At 48.6% G+C, this 23176-nt stretch overlaps 1 protein-coding gene across 9 annotated transcripts in view; it reads left to right on the plus strand.

Annotated features, from left to right (window-relative positions):
* The window catches only part of TSNARE1 (t-SNARE domain containing 1), a 325772-nt gene that overhangs the window by 74567 nt on the left and 228029 nt on the right, over positions 1-23176 (plus strand). For all 9 annotated transcript variants that reach the window (XM_077351364.1, XM_077351363.1, XM_077351372.1 and 6 more), the window contains one exon: positions 8432-8544. In XM_077351364.1, coding sequence (XP_077207479.1) covers positions 8460-8544 — 85 coding nt within the window. In that variant the 5' untranslated portion in view covers positions 8432-8459. The remainder of the gene's footprint in view (positions 1-8431; positions 8545-23176) is intronic.

A 23176-nucleotide genomic window follows, 5' to 3' on the forward strand; every position in this document is an offset into this window, starting at 1 on the left:
GCTCCTGGGAATTGTAGTCCATGGACATCTGGAGGGCTGCAGTTTGACTACCCCTGCCCTACCCGCACGGTCATCCTACAGGAAAAGAAAATGAGAGATTGGGAGAGTGAGGTCTGTTCAAGGGCCCAGTTTTATTCGGCACAAACAGCCGCATCAGATACCAGCAATCTCTCTCTCTCCATCTTTCTGAGCAAACAAAGATGTATTCCTTGCTCGCCGTCCGTGAGGGGGCGGGTGGTAGCTCGGATTTTAATTTTACTGTTCACTGAGATAGGCAGGATCGCTGTGTTTGTGCAGCGTGTTGATAGATTAAGAACGTTGTACATGTGGGTCTCCAGAAAGGGGGGGGGGATAGAAGGGGCGGGGGGTGGGGGGGATGTAGCACGATGGTAAATTGATAACAGCCAACCACAGACTTTGTTTTTCAAAAGAGGGGAGTGTGCATGTGGGTATTTTAAGGGTTTTATTGTGTTTTTATTGTATTGTTGTGAACCGCCGCAAGACAATTGAGAGCGGCAGTATGGAAATCAATGAATGAATGAATGAATGAATGAATGAATGAAGGAAGGAAGGAAGGAAGGAAGGAAGGAAGGAAGGAAGGAACGAACAACGGAACAACCTCTACGGATTCAGCAACTGTTAATTTAGTCATGGTTGGGGAACTTGCCCTGGTTGACCCAGACTAGCCTGATTTTGTCAGATCTCAAAAGCTAAGCAGAATCACTTCCCTTTTACCCCCCCCCCCCCCCCCCGAGAGCACTAATATTTTTGGCTCAACATCTGCTTAAGGATTCTGGCCCTAAGGAGCTGGAATTGGCCTCGATTTTCAGCCCTGGCCCCGGCCTGGTGCAATGCGCTCCCAGGAGAGATCCCTGAGGGACCTTAACTGCGTCTGCAAGCCCTGTAAGACAGAGCTATTCCACCAGACTTATTTTCCAGGCCTAAAATAACATCCACCAAGAATGGCTGGCCTCACCGCTGGGAGGAGGAGCAGAGTTGGAAGATGGGCTTCTTCCCGCTCCCATCCCTTATCTGGGAATTGTAGTTGGGGGAAGAGGCATTAGTAATAGTTATACATGTTTTCTTTAACTGTGTATGTTGTTTTTGTTGCTGTGACTCACCATTTTTGTTCCTTGGCAAAATGGGCATGTGTTTGCATGCGTCTAATGCCAAGATGGGGTTGCAGTAAAGAATACTTGCTGGGTGCAAGTTTGGTGTCGTGGTTAGGAGTGCGGCATGCCAGGTTCGATTCTGCGCTCCCCCACATGCAGCCAGCTGGGTGACCTTGGGCCAGTCACAGCAGTGATAAAACTGTTCTGAACAAGCAGCGATATCAGGGCTCTCTCAGCCTCACCCACCCCACAGGGTGTCTGTTGTGGGGAGAGGAAAGGGAAGGCGAATGTAAGCTGCTTTGAGACTCCTTTGGGTAGGGAAAAGCGGCATATAAGAACCAAATCTCCTTCTTCTTCTGCATGCAAGCGGGGCTGAAGGGTGTTTGCTGGGGGACAACCCCTGTTAGCCGGGAGGGGCCTGGCTGCTAACGAACCGTTGGAAGAAAGATTGCTTAATACAATCAGTGGCATAAACTGTGTTGAGTCGCAGCGAGAATGGCACACTATAAATAGTCCAAGTAAATGAAATTAATCAAGAGAGAGCCCTTCAGTGGGGCCGTGCTGCTTGGCTGTCTAGGTGGGCGATCATGCGTGTCCCCCCCCCCAATTCCTTGGAACAGAAGCAGTTGAGGCAGGATCCTACCCATTCATCTTCTCCCTGCAAAGTATGATAAATAAATGGTAGAGTCCCTTTTCCCTCCTGAAAAGAAAGAAAGAAAGAAAGAAAGAAAGAAAGAAAGAAAGAAAGAAAGAAAGAGAACAGTTCTTTCATAGTTTTGGGGAGATGAGGGAGTAAGAGAAAAGAGAAAAGTGTTCCCCTTGGCCATTGCTCTGATGTTTATTTTTCTCCATTGTCTGTGGCTTTTTCCCATTGGGAGAGCACTCAAATACACACATCTGCTGCTTTGAATTCTCGCCTATAGGTCAGTCTTAACCTCTTGGGTTTGCAGATTGTATGAGGAGTCTGATGGGGCGAAAGGGATGAGCTGGAATACTGCCTTTCTTTCTGCATTCCCGTGACCTTTTGGAAGACACAAAAGATATGTGGGCGGGGCCTTTACAGGTGCATCCCTTTGATGTCCTGACAATCAGTTTGTTAGTATAAAGGTATTTTGTAAATATATCTTTTGCCCTACCCTCTGGTGCTTTTTAATTAAGAGAAACAATTCGGCCTGACCCTAATGAAACCATTGCTTAATCGGGGATGACCATTTCAGCACCATGGACAGTAGACTAGAATGACACTCTCTCCTGGGTGGGCCAGGGACTGCTAGAGCAGTGGTAGTCAACCTGTGGTCTTCCAGATGTTCATGGACTACAATTCCCATGAGCCCCTGCCAGCATTTGCTGGCAGGGGCTCATGGGAATTGTAACCCATGAACATCTGGAGGACCACAGGTTGACTTCCCCTTCACTAGAGGACAGAGGTAGGTAGCCAGGCTGGCCTGAAGCGAAATCCCTCCAAATCCCTCTTCCCCCCGAAACAGAACAGAAGAGGAAAGAGATTAAGGAGGAGGAGCTGGAAGACAAGAGGGAGAAGGAGAAGAAGAATGAAGAGGAGGATTAGAAGGAAGAGGAGGAGAAATAGGAGCTGTTTTCTTATACTCTGCATTTCACTATCTTGTGTCATTAGAAAGGAAGATGTTACGACTGAAGCTCACTTACTTTGGACACATCCTGCGATCAAACTCTCTAGAAAAACTATTAATACTCGTCATGGTCAGCGGCCAAAGGAAATGTGGTCGCCAAAGGATCCGCTGGCTCAACACGATCAAAGCCGACACAGGGATGATCATGGACCAACTGAAAGAAGCAGTCAGAGACAGGGGCGCATGGCCAAGACTTTCCTATAGGATCGCCAAAGGTCGGACACGACTGAACAAATGACATCATCATCATTTCACTACCTGAAGGAGTCCCAAAATGGCTTACAACCCCCTTTCCCCACTACAGGCACCCTGTGAGGTTGTTGGAGCAGAGAGAGCTCTGAGAGAACAACTCTAAGAGAACTGTGACAGGCACAAGTTCACCCACCTAGCTGCATGTGGAGGAGTGGGGACTCAAACCCGGTTCTCCAGATTAGAGGTTGCCAGTCTTGAATACTAAGCCTTAATTTGATTGTGGAAATATCCAGAGCACTACCTGTGTGACCCATTCCACATTTCGTAATGGTTTAAAGTCAAACTGGGACAGGAGGACTTAAAAAGGTCTGCACAACCATTCAGCAAATCACATGTCATGATCCAGGAAGAAGGAACAAATGGAGCAAATGGAGCAAAGTCTGTTTTGACCAGCCTCTTATTTTCAAAGTTTCTGCAAGCTCAAGTCCATTCCAGGGCAGGGAATGCCAAGGCAATCCCTGTATGGTCTAGTTAGGCTGTTATAATTTCATTTCTTAGTTCTGTAATACCCTACATTGTTTTGACATAAGGGAGGTAGCTGTTTTAGTCCATCTGGAGCAGCGGAAAAGAACGAGAGTCCAAGGGAGGGACTAAAGCGACTGGACATATCCCTTCTCCAGACTCCTCTTGGCACTTTTCTTGAAGGACTTGGAGAAGGTGACGTGCTTCACAGGAGACAGAGGAAAGGGCAGAAATTAGCTCGACACAGCCGTGGTCTTTGAAAGAAGAAGGACAGGGAGGAGGGTAGAAATCCCCTGCAGCTTCCCGGATTGACCCCTGACACCGTTTGCGGCTCAGCAAGAATAGGAGGCCTTGTGTGGTTATTCATGTGCTGCGTTCCTGCCGTCACTCTCCATATTTCAAAAGGAACTCTAACAATAGCCGATGGTCCTAAATTTGGAATTCACAATGAGAAGAAGGCGCCCAGCTTGCTTCCAGGGGATGGGCTCTTGATTCCGATTTTTTCCCCCTCCTTAACAAGAGTAAATTGTCAGAAATGGGAAGAATACAATAGGGTGTTCTTAAGTTTTGAGAAACCAGAAGTTCTTCTGGGGGTCAGGCAACCTTGCGCAGAGTGAAAGAGGTTGTTGCATGGAACGAAATAGAGGATATTCTTCTTCCATTCAAGTGCCAGGGTTTTTTTTTGGGTGGGGGGGAAAGTGGGGGTGGTTACAAACATAAGAACACAAGAAGAGTTTTCCCGGATCAGACCAGTGGTCCATCTAGTCCAGCATCCTCTCTGGAGGGTCAGCAACAGGGCAGAGAGGTCAAGGACTTCCCCTAATGAGAACCTAAGCAGAGCCCTGATGGAACAGACCAGTGAGGGTCCACCTAGTTCATCATCCCTTCTCATCCAGTGGCCAGCCATTTCCTCTAGGGCCAACAACAGGGTATAGAAGCCAAGGCCATCCCCTGATATGAACCTCAAAAGAGCCCAGCTGGATTCAACCGGTGAGGGTCCATCTAGTCCAGCATCCTGTCTCAGACAGTGGCCACCCAGTTCCTCTGGAGGGCCAGCAAAAGGGTAGAGAGTTCGAGGCCTTCCCCAGAGGTTGTTTTCGGCAGGGATTCAGAGGTTTAGTGCCCCGGAATGTGGAGGTTCCCCTCAGCCACCATGGCTAGGAGTCATTATCCTATCTCATCCCCTTTGAAAGTTCTATCTTCCCATGCCTTCACGACTTCCCCTGGCAGCCAAAAGCACATTTTAATCTCTGTGTGTGTGTCTGGCAGTATTTCCTTTTGTCCGTCTTGAACCTACTGCCCATCTGTTTTATTGGATGCCCTTGAGTTCTAGTCTTTTGGGAGAGGGAGGGGAAGTTCTCTTTTTCATCTCTTTCTGCCCCAGGCATAATTCATAGAATCATAGAATTGGAAGGGGCCATACAGGCCATCCAGTCCAACCCCCTTTCATGTCCTCCCTTAGCAATCTCTTTTTTCAAACTGAAACGTCCCAGGGTATTCAGCCTTTCCTCATGGGAACCAATTTTATCCAAATATTGATGGATGTAGTAACTGGGTGGGTATTTTGCGTATGTGTGTGATTTGGGGAACTGCATTGAGAGCTTTATTAGTTTTATGGTGGGGCCAGGATTTGACAAAGAGTTGAGGGCACGCAAATCCTGTCCACAGGAATCCCCATCTCACTTTATGATGTTCTAGTTGGGGGTGGGGGGAGAGAGCTTGTTTTTCACCTGATACGTATCTGAATTATGACTTTTATCTTGTCCTTCCTCCAAGGAGCTCACAAGGCACAAGCTCAGTTCTTGCTCCCACCACAACCCTTTAAGGTAGGCTAGGCTGAGAGAGAGAGACAGACCTACCAAGCTGAACAGTGGAACCAGGAGTCGAACTCGAGACTCCCAGAGCCTAGTGCAATATTAACTGTTACTGTGGCTCATTGACCTCCTGTGCACATCATTTGAGCAATAGTGCAAAGCTGCCCTTTTCCCAATCAGAGCCTTGTTCCTTCCGCCTTTTCTTGTCACCTGTGACTGACAGCGGATGTCTAGGTTGCCGTCATAGCTGGAGATTTGGAGGGTGGGGCCTGAGGAGGGTGGGCTTTGGGGACCCCAGCAGGGTGAAATGCCGTAGAAACCATCTTCCAATGTTAGTCTTTCTCCAGGGGAACTGATTCCTGTAGTCTGGGGATGTTGTGATAGCATATCTCCAGGCCCCACCTGGAGGTTGGCCACCTTAGATATCCGGCAGAAGTAAAAGGTCATGCTCAGCTCCTGCTGCTCCAGGTTTCTTAACTGAAGATGCCGGGGACAGTACCGGAATCCTTCTGAGTATTCCACCCCACCACTCTGGTTGCATCTATTTTTTGCAGACCTGAGAAAGAATATCCTCCAAAGGGCACGCCAGCTCGCTTTTGACATTTCAAGAAGACACAGTGGTGCGTCCTGTTCTCCTAGGAAAGAACAGCTAAGTGGTTTTCCTTCTAGGCAAAGAGTGATCTCCCTCGCTGGCAGGGGCAAGGAGGTCGACGTGAGTTTTCAGGCTCTTGCCAGCAGTAGTCAGAGCCTAATGCCGTCGTCCCAGAGGAGGAGAAAGTGGGTCTTTTACATCTTGTACAGGAGATGGATAACAAGAAGAAGGAGAGCATGTTTCAGGGAGAGCTGAAGTCCCTCCCTCCCTCCCTCCCTCCCTCCCTCCCTGCCTTCCTTCCTTCCTTCCTTCCTTCCTTCCTTCCTTCCTTCCTTCCTTCCTTCCTTCCTCCCTCCCTCCCTCCCTCCCTCCCTCCCTCCCTCCCTCCCTCCCTCCCTCCCTTCCTTCCTTCCTCCCTCCCTCCCTCCCTCCCTCCCTCCCTGCCTTCCTTCCTTCCTTCCTTCCTTCCTTCCTTCCTTCCTTCCTTCCTTCCTTCCTTCCTCCCTTCCTTCCTCCCTCCCTCCCTCCCTCCCTCCCTCCCTCCTCCCTCCCTCCCTCCCTCCCTCCCTCCCTTCCTTCCTTCCTTCCTCCCTCCCTCCCTCCCTCCCTCCCTCCCCCCTCCCTCCCTCCCTGCCTTCCTTCCTTCCTTCCTTCCTTCCTTCCTTCAGTCCTGACCTCCAGTTTACCCATGATTAGAACATCATGGGGCACTTTGTGAAAAGCCTTACTGAAAACCAGGTAAACAACATCAACTGAGTTGTCATGATTTAGTAAGTTCACCACTTTCTCTGGCAGATCTGTGCTGACTTCCCCACATCACCAAGTTGCCCTCCTCTGCTAAATATGGGGACATTCGTAGTGGGCAAAAGGAGAAATGTGCAGAGAATGATCTTCCTGTTTGCTCCATATCCCAGATAACAGGACTTGTTCCATTCGGGTGGGTCGCCATGTTGGACCTGAAGAAGCAGAACAAAGTTTGAGTCCAGGGGCAACTTTAAGAACAACAAAGTTTTATTTAAGTTGTAAACTGTCATAGCATCATGGAGTGGGAAGGTGCCATGCAGGCCATCTAGTCCACCCCCTGCTGAATGCAGGATCAGCTTCAAGCATCCAGGAGAAGGATCTGTCCAGCCACTGCTTGAAGACGGCCAGTGAGGGGAAGCTCCCCACCTCCCCAGGCAGCCCATTCCACTGCTGAACTAGACTCATGGAATCCTAGAGTGGGAAGGGGCCACACAGGCCATCCAGTCCCACCCCCTGCTCAGTGCAGGATCAGCCTCAAGCATCCAGGAGAAGGATCTGTCCAGCCACTGCTTGAAGACGGCCAGTGAGGGGGAGCTCCCCACCTCCCCAGGCAGCCCATTCCACTGCTGAACTAGACTCATAGAGTGGGAAGGGGCCATGCAGGCCATCCAGTCCCACCCCCTGCTCCAACCACCTTTCCCTTTAAGAGGAAACAGATTTGATATATTTCTTGGATTCACACTGTGGTGTTTTGTGTGCCTTTTGGTGCATGTGTGGTGTGCAGGCTATTTCGTATGCAGCCTCAGGGCCCGTCTTTGGGTGTCTGTGTGGGGGAAGGTGAGATATAAATATTTCGACAAATCTGCCTGGATCTCTTCAGAAATACATATTCAAATACAAAATTATGACATTAAATCGGTACGGGAACAATCTAGAATTGGGGCACCACATTTCCATTTGTGACTGAGATTCTACACCAGCCTTTCTCAACTTTTTTTTTTTAATCATTGAGAAACAACTGAAAAATTCTTCAGCGTTCTAGAAACCCCAGAAGTGTCACGATCATGCTGAATATGGTAGAGAAGCAAAGGTGTTTATATGCCCCCCCTGCCCTTCACTGGCCATTTGGGGAGGGAGGGGGCTGGCCAACATGACCATATATGGTCATATCACCCAATAAATGTTTTTAAAATAGCTAAAAATTAATTCCCATTCGGGAAACCCTTCCAGGACTGTCAAGAAACCACTGGGTTTCATGTAACCATGGTTGATAAATCCTGTTCCACACTGAGGAAATCTGAATTTTGGACCAAGCTAAATTGGATTTGCTACTCTAGGGGTCCCTACTGTGGTATCTGTGGGTATGGTGACACCCATGGACACCTTTTTTGGTTCCCACAAAGTGTTATGAGAATGAAGGAAGGAAGGAACGAACAAAGAAACAAATCTGTCCGTCCGTCCGGCCATCCGTCCGTCCATCCATCCATCCATCCATCCATCCATCTAATTTATTTACCGCTGTCCCTGAAGGCTGAGGGTGGTTTACATAAAACAGAAATGGTCCAGATAACTGAGTTTAAAAATAATACAATAATAAGGCTGGCAACTCTACCTGAATGTTCTTATCACTTGGTAGGCCCCAAGCTGTCTTCAGAAGGAGGCATCACCCAGAGTCGGAGTCTGCCTGAACATTTTAGCATTTTCCTAAGTGTGGGAGGGACAGGTGGACATTCAGCTCCGGGGAGAATTTTGGCCTCTTCTAACTGGTAGTTGTCTAAGGCGCGTCTTTCCCTCTTGCTCCCCCAGGTCTGCCTTAGGAGCTGCCTCCGAGAAGATGTCTTATGGTTCCATCGAGGCGAGCGGGTTCGGAAGCCGGAGCGCCTTTGGGGGCCCATCGAGGCAAGGATACCAGCCTCTAGGTAATCGCTTGGTCTCGTGTTCACCCAGATCTGATCTCTGATACTGTTCTGCCCGCATACCTGCCGAGAACTGAGCTTGAGGTCCGAGGCAGGATCGGAATCCAGAGCACACGATTGGCCAGAGCGTGATTGGATTCCTTCTGCCAGATCCAGTCAGCTTGAAGGGAAACTGACCAATAGCGTGCGCTTCCAGGAAAACCCTTTTGTTCATTTGTGCATATAAGTTGTGGCTTTGTGTGGGTTTCTCAATTCAGTTTTGGTCCTCTGTACCTTCGAGTCACAATGAAGAGCTGAAATGAACTCCCAGTGTCCTGGACTCCCAGTGTCCCATGGCTCTCTCAGATACCCTCCCTTTATAGTGCAATGGTCATGTTTGCGCTGGCTTCCCATGAGTTATTGAACACCCTTCAAAGTCCTGGTTCTCACACTGCAAGCCTGGATGGTTTAGGGCAGGGGTAGTCAAACTGCGGCCCTCCAGATGTCCATGGACTACAATTCCCAGAAGCCCCTGCCAGCAGATGCTGGCAGGGGCTTCTGGGAATTGCAGTCCATGGACATCTGGAGGGCCGCAGTTTGACTACCCCTGGTTTAGGGTGAGATGCTGACCTCCAGGTGGTGGAAGGAGATCTCCTGGGATGACAGCTGGGCTCCAGGGAACGGGGGTCGGTTCCCCTGGAGGTAATGACCACTTTGGAGGGTGGATTCAGTGGCAGCATACCCCACTGAAGTCCCTTCCCATCCCCAGACCCCGCCCTCCATAGGCTCGACCCCCAGACTAGCCAGTTCAGGGCAAGAGACATTCCTCTCCTTCCTCTGCGTAGCAACCCAACTATCCCTTGATGGTTCTTCCATCCAAGAGCTAAAAAGGGCTGTACCCTGGACAAGGAGGGGCATTGTCAAAGTTTTGCACTGTGTAACTTATCATAAGGAGCCTCTTGTGGCGCAGATTGGTAAGGCAGCCGTCTGAAAGCTCTGCCCATGAGGTTGGGAGTTCGATCCCAGCAGCCGGCTCAAGGTTGACTCAGCCTTCCATCCTTCCGAGGTCGGTAAAATGAGTACCCAGCTTGCTGCTGGGGGGTAAACGGTCATGACTGGGGAAGGCACTGGCAAACCACCCCGGATTGAGTCTGCCATGAAAACGCTGGAGGGCGTCACCCCAAGGGTCAGACATGACTTACCCAGGGGGTACCTTTACCTTTAACTTCTCACATCATTGCTCAGGCAAAATGTCAGGGCGCCCGGAAAGGCTCCCGATAAGTCACGGGTGCTTCATAAATCGATTCTAGAGAAGGAGCGCCTGGAAGAAGTGGGAGGAATTGGCCACAACTGGGAGGATAACAAGACTAGCAACTGTGATTCAAGCATGACCCAAGGGCTCTGAGATTCGATGGAGGAAGGGACAGAACTGGCAGGAGCGATTCTATTTGTGGGGGAGAATTCCGGTCCAGTCATTCCAACTAAACATCCAAGGACGGTTTCATGAATACCAGAAAAAAAAATGAGCAATTGTTTAGGCCGTGGCAATAAGAATTGGGGCTTCCTGAATTCGATGCCACATGTCAGGAGTCCACTCATTGGCTGTTTGTAGCTTCCCTGCTTCCTGGCCACGTCAGACTGGAGTGACATATTTGTACTCCTGGGAAAGCTCCCAAGCTGCTGTTGCAGGCGATGGAAAACGTCAGTCTGCGAAGTGAAGGGAGCAAATTTGGAAAGTGCTTTTTGGTGTTGGATGCATTGTTTGTAGATGGGGGTGAGTTTTGTAGGAGGCCGCCTTAAGCAGCGTAGGGGTCTTCTGTCCCTCAACTGCTTACAGGAAGTTCTTACCATAAAGTTCCCAGTGAGCCTTGGAGCTACCCAGATGTAACAAAGGGTAGCTCTAGGAGTGACCAGAGAAATCTATGGTAGAACCAGAAGTTCTGCTATAGAATTTCTGTCAATATCTGGAGCTAACCTTTGTCACTTCCGGGTGCTCTCAGACTCTCCAGGAAGTATGTTGTTGTTAGTTGCAAAGTTGTGTCCGACCCATCGCGACCCCATGGACAATGATCCTCCAGGCCTTCCTGTCCTCCACCATTCCCTGGAGTCCATTTAAGTTTGCACCGACTGCTTCAGTGACTCCATCCAGCCACCTCATTCTCTGTCGTCCCCTTCTTCTTTTGCCCTCGATCGCTCCCAGCATTAGGCTCTTCTCCAGGGAGTCCTTCCTTCTCATGAGGTGGCCAAAGTATTTGAGTTTCATCTTCAGGATCTGGCCTTCTAAGGAGCAGTCAGGGCTGATCTCCTCTAGGACTGACCGGTTTGTTCGCCTTGCAGTCCAAGGGACTCGCAAGAGTCTTCTCCAGCACCAGAGTTCAGAAGCCTCAATTTTTTGACGCTCGGCCTTCCTTATGGTCCAACTTTCGCAGCCATACATTGCAACTGGGAAGACCATAGCCTTGACTAGACGCACTTTTGTTGGCAGGGTGATGTCTCTGCTTTTTGGGATGCTGTCTAGATTTGCCATACCTTTCCTCCCCAGGAGCAAATAAGAATAAGAATATCCTGTAACTGGGATGAGAGGCTCTTTATCCTGACGTCCTTTGGAGCCGGACAGAGAGACAAGCAACACGGCATCTAAGATCAAGGTCACATGGATGCTAAAACAGACTTTTGCATAATTGTTAGATATTGTTCCGAATGAAAGCAATAGCTCCTCTGTTTTTATGCTGACACCATGGATTTGCAAAAAGCAATATATAGGCATCTTTGACGATAAAAGCCCGCAATTTAAAGCTTCGAATGATGGATTGTAATGTAGCTTTGACAGATCTGCTACATTTGTCTTTCATGTCTGCTTCGAGGAGCTTTGATGTGTATCGGGTTCTCCCTCTTCTGCATATTATTTTCACAACAGCCTTGCAAAGGAGGGGAGGCAGAGTGGCTGGTCTCAGGTTACCTATTAAGATTGACAGATAGTAACAGCTTGGGTAGTGGTTAAGAGCAGTGGCCTCTAATCTGGAGGGCTGGGTTTGATTCCCCATGTCTTCTCTGGGTGAGATCAGCTGGGTGACCTTGGGTAAGTCCCAGTTCTTTCAGAGCTCACTCAGCCTCGTTGACCTCATAGGGTGCCGGTTGTGAGGAGAAGAAGGGTAGGTGATTGTAAGCTAGAAATCTAAATAAAAAAATAAGCTGCTTTGAGGATCTTTCAGATAGTCAAAAGCAGGGTACAAAAATCAGCTCTTCTTTTTCAGTGACAGAGCTGGGATTCAGCTTGGATCTTCCATTTTTTTATTGTCATCTGCTCTAACTTAAATGCAACGTATCTTATTCATTTTTAGCACAGCCAACTCACTCCCTACCTGCTTGATACCAATAGGAAGATACCACTCTGCCAGAGGGCAAATTAATTCAAATTGCACTCTGCCCTTTAAGGCTAAAGAGTGCAAATTGCAATTTGCCAGTGAGGGCCAATCTGATCAAATTGAATGCAGACTACTCTGTACCTATCTGATTGGCCCTCCCTGGGAGTGTGTAGCTAATAGTGAGAGAACACTCTGCCAATGAAGGCCAATCAATTCAAATTGCACTCTGTCAATGAGGGCCAATTCAAACCTGCCAATGAGTGGCAATTAGTTTAAATTGCACTCTGCCAATTAAGGCTAAAGAGTGCAAATTGCAATTTGCCAGTGAGGGCCACTCAGTTCAAATTGCATGCAGACTACTCTCTACCTGCCTGATTGGTCCTTCATGGGAGTGTGCAGCCAATAGTGAGAGAACACTCTGCCAATGAAAGACAATCAGTTCAAATTGCACTCTGTCAATGAGGGCCAATCAGTTCAAATCTGCCAATGAAGGCCAATTAGTTTAAATTGCATGCAGACAAGGCACTGCCTACCTGATTAGCCCTTCTGGGAGGATGCTGCCAATAAGGAGAGAACATTCTTCGAGGGCCAATCATGGAGCTTATCTGTCCTCTTCTTCCTCTTCCTACTGTTTGCCAGGTGGAAGAGGTGCTGACTTCTCTGAAAGGCCCTGCTGCTCGTAAGTTGCTCAATTCTCAGCCTCTTCCCACCCTCCATCTCTCCCAGGCAATGGAGGGAAGACAGCTGCTTCCCTTGCCTCCTGTCTTGTTCTCAAGTTTCAGTTATCTGCTGGAAGGAAGTACAGATGAGCTGCACAGGAGGCAAAGCTAATCAGTATTTCAGAAACAGAATGCCAAGGGACATACAGAATGCAAGGAATATCTTAACTCAGTCCAGTGAGTCAAGGATTCCTTCAGGCAGTCCAGGGGCATCAGCACAAGGAGCAGGTCATAGGTTGTGTCCACAACCGAGGCCACCCTAGCTGATTGGAACCTCCAGGTTCAAAAGCAGAATACCTCTGGTACTTCAATGCTGCACAGGAGGGCTTGGAGTAGTGGGTAGGAACACTGACTTCTAATCTGGCGAGCTGGGTTTGATTCCCTGTTCCTCCCCCACATGCAGCCAGTGGGGTGACCCTGGGCTCGCCAAGGCACTGATAAAGGGAGAGGAAAGGGAAGGCAACGGTAAGCCGCTTTGAGACTCCATCTGGCTGAGAAAAGCGGCTTATAAGAACCAACTCTTCTTCTTCGTCTTCTTCTTGCCAGCTGCCCTGGTGAGGGCATCTGCATTAGGGTTGTCAGGTCTGGGGTGGGAAATTCCTGGAGATTTGGGGGTAGAGCTTGGGGAGGCCTAGCAGCCATTTTCTACAGGGAAACTGATCTCTGGAGATCTGTTTCAATTCCAGGCCCCACCTGGAGGTCGGCAGCTGTAGAAAATACAGTGCCCGACTGAATGGGCAGTTGGTCATCGTGTTTTAAGGTTTCCAGCTGGGAGATTCTGATTGGTGGTGCCTGGGGATGGCACAATTTCTGGGAAACATGGTGTCAGTTGTGAAGACTCTCCCAGTCTCTATGGCCTTTACCATAAAGATCGGGAGAAAATTCTTAGAGCGTCGCCACCATTCCCCTCCATTTTTCCCTTCAAATTATCGCAGCCAGAATATTTAGAGCGGAAGCAGGAGTTTGCTCACTCCAACTGGCTAACAGTCACCCTAGCATGGCTACTTACCTGTTATTCTGTTACCTGCCAGTCTTTTCAGGCCTGGCTTTTCACGTCTGTTTGCATGGAAGGCATCAGCTCTCCACCCCGTTGTCCCGTTTCCACGAGTGTAGCTTTCGTAAAGTTAAATCCTCTTTAACGTATGACTCACAATCTGTTCCCATCAGCGTGATGGCTGTTCCTACGTGTTTCTGGGCGCTGCTTGTCTAACACAAAGGAGGGGGGGGGAGTTTGTAAGCTCTGAGAAGGGTTGTCATTTCAAGGCAATATCCCCTCCCCCCAATCCTCCCCCCCTCCCCATGCCGGAACCGAACAAGTGATCAGGCCAGAGTTAGAGATGCTTCTGGGATGAATCACACATTGTCAAAAGTGCCGAGGGGGGGGGCACCCTTCCTCAGCGGCATTCCCGCTGCCAATTATGACATTGATTTAATTATCTTGGCTGGGGTCCAAACTGTTCTCAGTGGAGACGTTCCTTCAGGAGGCAGCCGTTCATCTGCTTTGTCATCCCTCAGTTCTGAGCTCTGGCTCATGCAGTGAACATGATACTGTGCGCAGAAATCCATGCCCTCTTCCTCGCATGCCCGGAAGGAACGACTTGTGCACCGAGAACCAGTGTGAGTAAGAATGTAGTTATCTGGGAGAGAGACCTGTGTTCGAATCCCCCCTCTGCCAAGGAAGCTCATTGGGTGACCTTGGGCTCGTCATGGTTCCCCAGCCTACCTTATGTCTTAGGGTTGTTGTGAGGATAAAATGGAGAAGAGGAGAAGGGCGTAATGGGTTTCCATTGTGGAGAAAGGTGATGTACAAATTTGGGAAACAAATTTCTTCCGGACCAGGTTGGCCAGGACTTCAGGACTTTTTTGGGAGGGGGGGGGGTATCATCTGGGAATGGAATTGGGGTTGTTGTGGTGGGCAGGTAGTTGTGTGTTTCCTGCATTGTGCAGGAGGTTGGACTGGATGACCTTGGAGACCCCTTCCAACTCTAGGATTCCATAATTATATACGTGTGTGTGTGTATAGTCCACCTGTTGGTAACAAGCACTCCATATACCTTCTCAGGCAGAAGCTTATAAAAAGAGACAGCTAGAGGGTTTAAATTTATTGGACTAGCTGCATTTTAAAACTAGATTTAAAAAATTTAAACTTATATTACTTACTTTGGATCTAATTTTACTGTAAGGGAATGGCGGGATTAAAAAAATGAATTTTTCTTTCTGGTAAGGCCTTGGAGGAGGAGCATGTCTCATATCTTAAGTGCCACTCAGCACTTAACACTCACTCAAGGTGGCTGTCCCACCTCTGACTTCCTCCTTCCATCTCACGTGGCAGGGATTTGCAGCCTCCGAGCCTCAGAGGGAAGTGGAAGGTAGAGGGCGTGGTCAGGGGTGGGGGACAGAAGGCGATTGGCTGGCCACTGGACAGACAGGCAAGCTGGTTGGGGGAGGAGGAAATCAGGCACCCCAGTTGAAGAGGGATGTAGACAAACTGGAGCATGTCCAGAGGAGGGCAACAAAGATGGTGAGGGGGTTGGAGACTAAGGCGTATGAGGAAAGTTGGAGGAGCTTGGTCTGTTTAGCCTGGAGAGGAGGGGACTGCGAGGGGATCTGATAGCCATCTTCAAGTATTTAAAAGGCAGCCATGTAGAGGATGGAGCAGAGTTGTTCTCTCTTGCCCCAGATGGACGAACAATTTTTTTTACCATTGTGAAACTCCTACAACATTCTTCAGACTTGGAGAAACCCCAGAAGTGGTATGATGTGGCCCTCAAGCAACTCCAGGGTTTCATGAACCCCTTGTTGAGAAAGCCTAATAAAGACATATGCACAGAGACACGCAAACACATAATTTCCCTTGGAAGCCTAGATGCTTTCTGCAGTATCCCTGACCCTCCACATTTTACATGTAAGGGAAAAATGCTGTTTGAACAAATTGCAAAGATGGTCTAACTCCAGTGGGAAACACAGAAAGAAATTTTAGCTAGAACAATTAAAGCACATTTCACATGACTTATTCCTGTAGGGACACAAATGGTTTAACTACAAAAGTGATTAACTTGCTTCTTTTCCAAGCCTATGTTAGGGAGGGAAGAGAGGTCCTACAAAAGAGGAAGCAGAAGGCAAGCAAGTGCTAAGCATCTAACTGATGAGGGAATTCTCTTAAGTCTTTCCCTCCCAGAACCTTTTGCATGCAGAGTTACCACATCCAACATGTATCAAGTCTTTTTCACTCCTCCGCATCCCTCGATGCCTTGTGGTACCCATGAAGACATCAGTCCAATGAAATTATACCGTCTTCAATGACTCAATGCCCCAGGTTTATGGGAACAGATTGCTAACAATGCCATGAAGCACCCTAGTTTGAAAGCTGTCAATTATAGGGCTGGGAGTGAGAACAGATAGTTACTGTGAATGTAACCATCAATCCACAACATTCGTTGTAAGCTCTCTTCCTTGAAGTAGAGTTTTCGTTCCAAGCCAGAATCCGTCTTCTACGTTCTCTCATAGCTCAGGACCCGAAGGGTGAAGGACAATGGCTGTATCACCAGCCTGCCACTTCATTCCCAGATGCCACTAATTCTTAGGGTTGCTAACTTCTGATTGGCACCTGAAGATGTCCCACTACAACACATTACTGCCCCAGAGATGAGAACAGAAAAGTAGCCATGTTGGATCAGGCCAGTGGCCCATCCAGTCCACCACTCTGTATTATAAAGTGGCCTAACCACCAGGAGAGGTCCACCAGCAGGACCAGAACTCCAGAAGCCCTCCCACTGTTGCCTCCCAAGCACCAAGAAGACAGAGCCTCCCAGCCCCAGACAGACTGTTCCATCTATACTTTGGGGCTAAGAGCCACCCATGGGCCTCTGCTCCAGATAAGAACATAAGAGAAGCTCTGCTGGATCAGGCCAGTGGCCCTCCGAGTCCAACACTCTGTGTCCCACAGTGACCCAAGCCCAGGGACCATCCGGAGGTCCACCAGCAGGACCAGAACTCCAGAAGCCATCCCTCGGTTGCCCCCTCCCCCCAGCACCAAGACGACAGAACCGTCCTGCCCCAGACAGAGTCTTCCATCTAGACCTTGGGGCTAAGAGCCACTCATGGGCCTCTGCTCCAGATATTTCTGCAATCCTTTCTTCAAGCTGTCTATGTTGTAGCCAACACTACTTCTTTAACCAGGTAATCCCACCTGTTGATAGTTTTGGGGGAAGAAGGACTTCTTTTTTGCTATCTAGATGACAAGAGCAGTCCCGTGCTCCACAGGATATACCTCCAAAATCTCAAGGGATTTCCTAACTAGAGCTCATGATACTGGTAGATGTATAGCAGCACAGGGTATAGTCCTTGTCCCTATACTGATGCAACCTTTTGACCTTTACAGTACAGTTCATAGAATCCACTCTCCAAATTAGTCATTTTCTCCCGAGGAACTGAGCTTTGTTGTTTGGACACTGCTTGAAATTCCAGGTGATCTCCAGGTCCCGCCTTGTCCTTACCTGCGGTGCAATCTGTTTCCTGCCCGGGGAAACAAAACAAAACAAGAGGCCTTCCCGCTCAGCCTTTCGGTTTCAGCCAGTCTCCGTCCATCAAAACCCTGCTTCCCTGGCACGCGTGTGCCTGGCAAAGGGCCACGCGACTGGCAGACGGGCTCCAAGCCATGCCGGCAGATGGGCCGAGAACGGGCGGCCAAAATTCTGCGGAGCATCTTGTCTGCTTGGCAGTCCGGCGGACAGTTCCCTGTTGCCGAAACGGGAGGGGGACAACCTGGGAGCTGATACAGGCAGCCTGGGTGGGGCGGAGCGGAGTGGATGGGCCTGCCAGTCCCATCCCCGGTTGTAAATCCTGCCCTGAATAGACACCACCATCTGCTCATTTCTGAAGCAGGAGAATAGAAGGATCCTGTTCATGCTGGAGATGAAGAATGGCATATTCTCCTCCTCCTCCTCCTCCTCCTCCTCCTCCTCCTCCTCCTCCTCCTCCTCCTCCTTCTTCTTCTTCTTCTTCTTCTTCTTCTTCTTCTGGATTCATTCTGCAGAATTGTGTTCTAGGGGACATTTAAGATGTTCCGTAGAATGCTCAGGAGGGATTCTCATACTGAAAATTTCTTGTGGGGTGAAAGAAGGAAGGAAGGAATCAAATGTAGGAAAATACAGGTATGGATTACTACTAAATGACACCTTACAGGCCCAAATAACTGCCTCAGATCTGATTAAAACTGTACATATAACACATGGACCTAATGTGACCCTGACCATACATGTTTCAGCTAAATGGCTTCCTTCTTTGGTCAAAAGTAGTGATTACACAGAGAGAGAAAAAGGAAGGAGGACTTAAACCTCCAATTGAATTAAGAACTGAAAGATTAAAGCCATCCCAATTGAATGGCCCAGTAATGGTGTATCTAAATATAGCTGGGTGCTTCTTATGTCCTTATAATGAAATATGCTTTCTCAGTGCTGTCCAGAGGTTTCTGGACTTTGGCAACTGTATGAATTAACATCCAAAATGTCCTCTTGTTAGCACCTTTGCTCGAGTCTTGCAGCCAATGGGCCGGGGCTCCCTTGGTCCAGCCCTTCCCTCTTAAACTCTGGTCTTCAGCCTATCCTGACATTCTTGTCTTTCCCAGAAAATCTTCTCATCACGTGACCAAAGTATAAGAAGCCTCAGTTGCCTCATTGTAACTTCTATGGAGAATTCATGCTCAGTTTGGTCTAGAACCCACCGATTCATCATTTTTTGGTGGTCTCCGGTATCCATAAAGATCTAACATGAAGCTGCCTTCTACTGAATCAGACCAAGGACAGAATTGCCTGCTCAGACTGGCAGCTGCAGTCCAGGGTCTCAGACAAAAGTCTTTCGCGTCACCTGCTACCTGATTGTTGATCTGGAGAGGCCGGGGATGGAACCTGCGTCGTTCCGCATCCAAAGCGGAGGCGGTTCCTCTAAGTCAGGGGGTAGTCAAACTGCGGCCCTCCAGATGTCCATGGACTACAATTCCCATGAGCCCCTGCCAGCGAATGCTGGCAGGGGCTCATGGGAATTGAAGTTCATGGACATCTGGAGGGCCACAGTTTTTCTACCCCTGTTCTAAGCTATTGCCTCTCTTCCAACACCCCATTTTAAATGAATCAATTCCCTTCCCGTCCAGCTTCAACTTTCCAATAAACAGAGGGGGGGGGGGGGAAACGCTACACGAAGACTCACTTTTCAAAAAGGAGCCTTTTTTTCCAGCACCCTGGCAAAATAAAGATGGCTCACATCTTCATGAAGCAGTTGGGAAAAGCAGAGAGCTACGCCAGGCAAGTCCAGGGGGGATGTGCAATCCGTCTACTCGCAGTGCTTTCGAAAGCTAAAATGCAGCTTCTGGGGACTGGAAATATCGAGCAGAGCTGTAGCAGGGATGGAGTCTTTAACCTCTTTCTCTCCGGACCACGTTTTCTACTAGTTTCCCAGGGTGCTCTCTTTCCGCCGGGAAGCAAAATATACAACAGAGCTCTTCTCCTTTTCAGAGGTCTGATACGAATCATGATCTTCGCTGGGGAAAGATTCTTTGGGGAATGCTGGAAGGGTTCATTACTTTTCCTTCATATGCCCCAGCTCGAAGGGAACTGGGACTGGCCCAAGGTCACCCAGCTGGCTGCACGTGGAAGAGGAGCAGGGAATCAATCCCAGTTCTCCAGATTAGAGACTGCCGCTCCTGAATCACTGCTCCGCTCTGGCCCTGCTTCTGAACCACTAGGCCACTCTGGTTCTTGACCAGATAAAAGTAACTTCAGGAGAATTGCCTGTAAAATTGCTATGCCCGTTAGTACCTCTTATATTTGTGAAAAGGGACTAAGGGAGGAGCATTGTCCGGGTCGATGTCTGGGACATGTCCAGACACCGCTTTTGGTTCAGCGGGCCAATCCGCACACACCCAGAAATGCTGGGTGCCCAAGCCCAGGAGCCAGCCCTGACGAACACACCCAGCCTCGTGGCCAGATGCCCCCTGGCCGCAGAGGGTTGCAGACCTGTGGCACCCTGACCAGACTGCCGCTACCGACGCCCGCTGATGTGGCCGCCTCACCCAAGCCCATGCCGACACCGCGCCACGCAGGTAAAGCGCCATCATGGCTGTTGTGCCCCCCCCCCCTTGTTAGCACCCTTGGTGCAACGGGCTTTATGGCTAGTCTTGAATACTTTCTTGAATACTTGGATACACACTTTTCTTGGATGCTTTAGGATGCTCTGGGCTGATCCTGCATTGAGCAGGGGGTTGGACTAGATGGCCTGTCTGGCCCCTTCCAACTCTATGGTTCTATGATTCTATGACTTTTTAAAAAAGGTTTATTGAAAGCTTTTTAATACAAAAGACAGAAGTCCTAAAGAACATAGGTATAGGTTACCTTTAAGGGCCTAAATTTCAAATAAATGCAGATAACCACAACACAGATCAACTTAGGTGATACACACTGAAACCCAATGCTCAGTCTAAAGAGCATATCTAAGAAAAAGAAAGTTTTTAAAAAGAACAAAGGATAGGCAAGATAAGTTGCCCACAATAAGCCTTTTGAGTTTCCAGCGGATTACGACATGAGCCGTTGCCCAACATTTCAAATTAATCAATTTAAACAAGTCTTGGATATTTTCTCCACATTATTTCGCTCTTGCCGTTGATCCCTGGGAGCAATCCGAGGGATCTTGCTTCCAACTAAAGGTGCTCTTTGGGCCCACCAGGATGGGGGATGAGGACTGGCCCCGGAAGACAATCTTGGAGACTATTCCAAGAGTTTTCTTTTATGGCTCCCTATAAATCTGGTTAAAATTTTACTAGTCAGCACACCCAGACCACAGAACAGCAATGCATTTCATCTTTTTTCTTTTATCTTGCAAAATAAAAATAAAGCAATGGCTACCCAAGAGGCATGCCTTTTTGTTGTATCGAATATGGAACAAAGCCAGATGCATTGGCTCGTGATGGATGAGTTTCAGACCGTTCTCTGAAGCTGCCAAGGGATGCCTCAAACCTGCGTGTACAAAGGGGGGGGGCTGAGGCTCAGGGGTGGAAGATCTGCTTGGCCTGCGGGAAGTCCCTGGTTCCATCCCTGCTGTGTTTGGCCGAAAGGACCAGGCAGAAGGTGACCTCAGCCCGAGACCCTGCGGCACCTCTGAGAAGACAATACTGATTTTAGAGAAGGGGTGGTGGCTTAGTGGAGATGCATCTGCCTGGCACACAGAAGGTCCCAGGTTCAATCCACAGCGTCTCCTGTTAAAAAGGACCAGGCAGTAGGTGACATGAAAGACCTCAGCCTGAGAACTTGGAGAGCAGCTGCCAGCCTGAGTAGACAATACTGACCATGATGGACCAAGACTCTGTTTCAATGGAAGGCAGCTTCACCTGTGATGAATAGCCAGAGTTCATGGCCAATGGGTGCTCTGTCCAGGGGCAGTGGGTGGGGCCAGACAGGGCTCCTCCCCTGTAGATATTCCAGATGCTCTTTCGAGATCTGATTGGCTGTTCAGATCAAAATACCGATTCAGTAAGAGCCGACTTTGCAGGGTTTGCTTTCTATTCTAACTTCTCTTCTCCAGATATATTTTTTTAATTTACTCATCTCTTGCACTTGGACTTCCTCTGTGGACGTTGTTGGCATCTCATCCCCCTTGGTTCTTTTGAGGTTGTCTCCTCCACCCTGTGGCAGAATTGAAACCTATCCCCAGAGGTTCCAAAAGTTTTTTGGGGGGTGGGTTGTTTCTGTTCTAGAAGGCAAGCAGCTCAATGTCTGAACCGGCCCCGCTCCAAGGCACTGTGGCTTGAGGGAAGGTGCGAAGGCCATTCATTCATTCATTCATTCATTCATTCATTCATTCATTCATTCAAACATTCATTCATTCATTCATTCATTCATTCATTCATTCATTCATTCATTCATTCATTCATTCATTCCGAATATGGCAGGGAAGCAGTTTTGGTGAATCATAGCTCACTTCTTCAGATAGAGCAAGATGGAGGCGGGGGGGGGGTGGTGGTTGTTAGTTTGACTGTAGCAGCAGCAGATAAAAGCCAGAGTCCAAGAGCAACTGAAAGACTTTTGTAGGAGGGGATGAACTTCTGTAGCTTACTGCTAACTTCTTCCGACAGAACAGGACGGGTGGCCATCTTTGTCTGTCTGTAGCTGTAGAAAAGAACAAGAGTCCAGGAGAACCTTAAAGGCTAACACCCTTTGAGGGAGGGGAGGAGCTTTCGTGAGCCATGGCTCCCTTCTTCAGGTAGAGCCAGATGGGGGGCCATGTTAGTCTGCCCGGAGCAGAAGGCAAGAGTCTAGGAGCACCTGAAAGACTAACAAAAATTTCCTTCATGAGTCAAATCTCAAGTTGGGTGGCCATGTTATTTGGTCTGTTGCGGGAGCAAAAAGCCAGAGTTCAGGAGCGCCTAAAAGACAAACACCGTTTGTGGCAAGGGAAGAGTTTTTGGGGAGTTTCTAGAGTCCAGACTAGACAAAACATGCTCTTTTAGGGGGTGCGGAATAGCTCCTGTATTCCTGTCCTTTTCTAGATTTATCTGCTTTTTGTAGAGGAAAAAAAAATGCTCATAAATAGACTGTAATGCCATTTCTTATACACAATTAAATAAACACTGCACTTTAAAAAAAATCTATTTTTTGGCTCTACTTCTCCTTCTTTCAAAGTTTCCTCCCCTCCCCCTCCTCTTTTCCCGTATTCCTGAGCCTAGGTTTCTTCGCAATATTGCTTTACGACACTATAAAAATGCTTTTATGGTTTGGCACCAGCATATTTACGCTCCCCTTTTTGAGAACAGTAGCTATGCCCTCCACTCAAACAAGTCCATTAATCTCAACATGCCTTCAGAGAAAAAAAATAAAATAAAAAGTGGGTTTCTGGAAGGAAGGAAGGGGAAGGAATGTGCTTTCTTTCCCTACCATAGAGTGATACCCCAAAATGTGTTGAAGGAAATAAGTTATAGACTCATAGAATCATAGAGTTGGAAGGGGCCATACAGGCCATCTAGTCCAACCCCCTGCTCAACGCAGGATCAGCCCAAAGCATCAGAGTTCCACCAGTGAGCTGTTTGCTGTGATCCCCTGTGAAAAATGTCATGGATTCCCCCACCCCGACACTCCAAGCTAACCTGATCTCATCAGATCTCAGAAGCTAAGCAACCCTAGTCAGAGTTTGGATGGGAGGCCATCAAGAAATACGAGGGTTGTGATGGGTAATGGAGGAGACAGGCAATGGCAAACCATCTCTCGCTTTCAAAACTGTACGGCAGGTGAGGTGAAATTGGGGCTCTCCAGATTTCCATGGACTGCAATTCCCATGAGCCCCTGCCGTTGTGTGAGACAGGAAGCTGTACTAGAAAGATCACTGGTCTTTTCCAGGGGGAGATCTTCTCATGTTCTTATCATGGGAAGATGTCAGCCACTATGGCTTGTTGCTGACCTTCAGAGGAATTGGTTGGTTGTTTGACAAAGGATGTTGGATTAGAAGGATCATTGGTCAGATCCAGCAGGGCTTTTCTTGTGTTCTTATCAGGGGAAGGCCTTGGCCTCTGTGCCCTATGGTTGGTCCTCC

This window comes from Paroedura picta, chromosome 9, assembly GCF_049243985.1.
Source record: "Paroedura picta isolate Pp20150507F chromosome 9, Ppicta_v3.0, whole genome shotgun sequence".
Lineage (NCBI taxonomy): Eukaryota > Metazoa > Chordata > Lepidosauria > Squamata > Gekkonidae > Paroedura > Paroedura picta.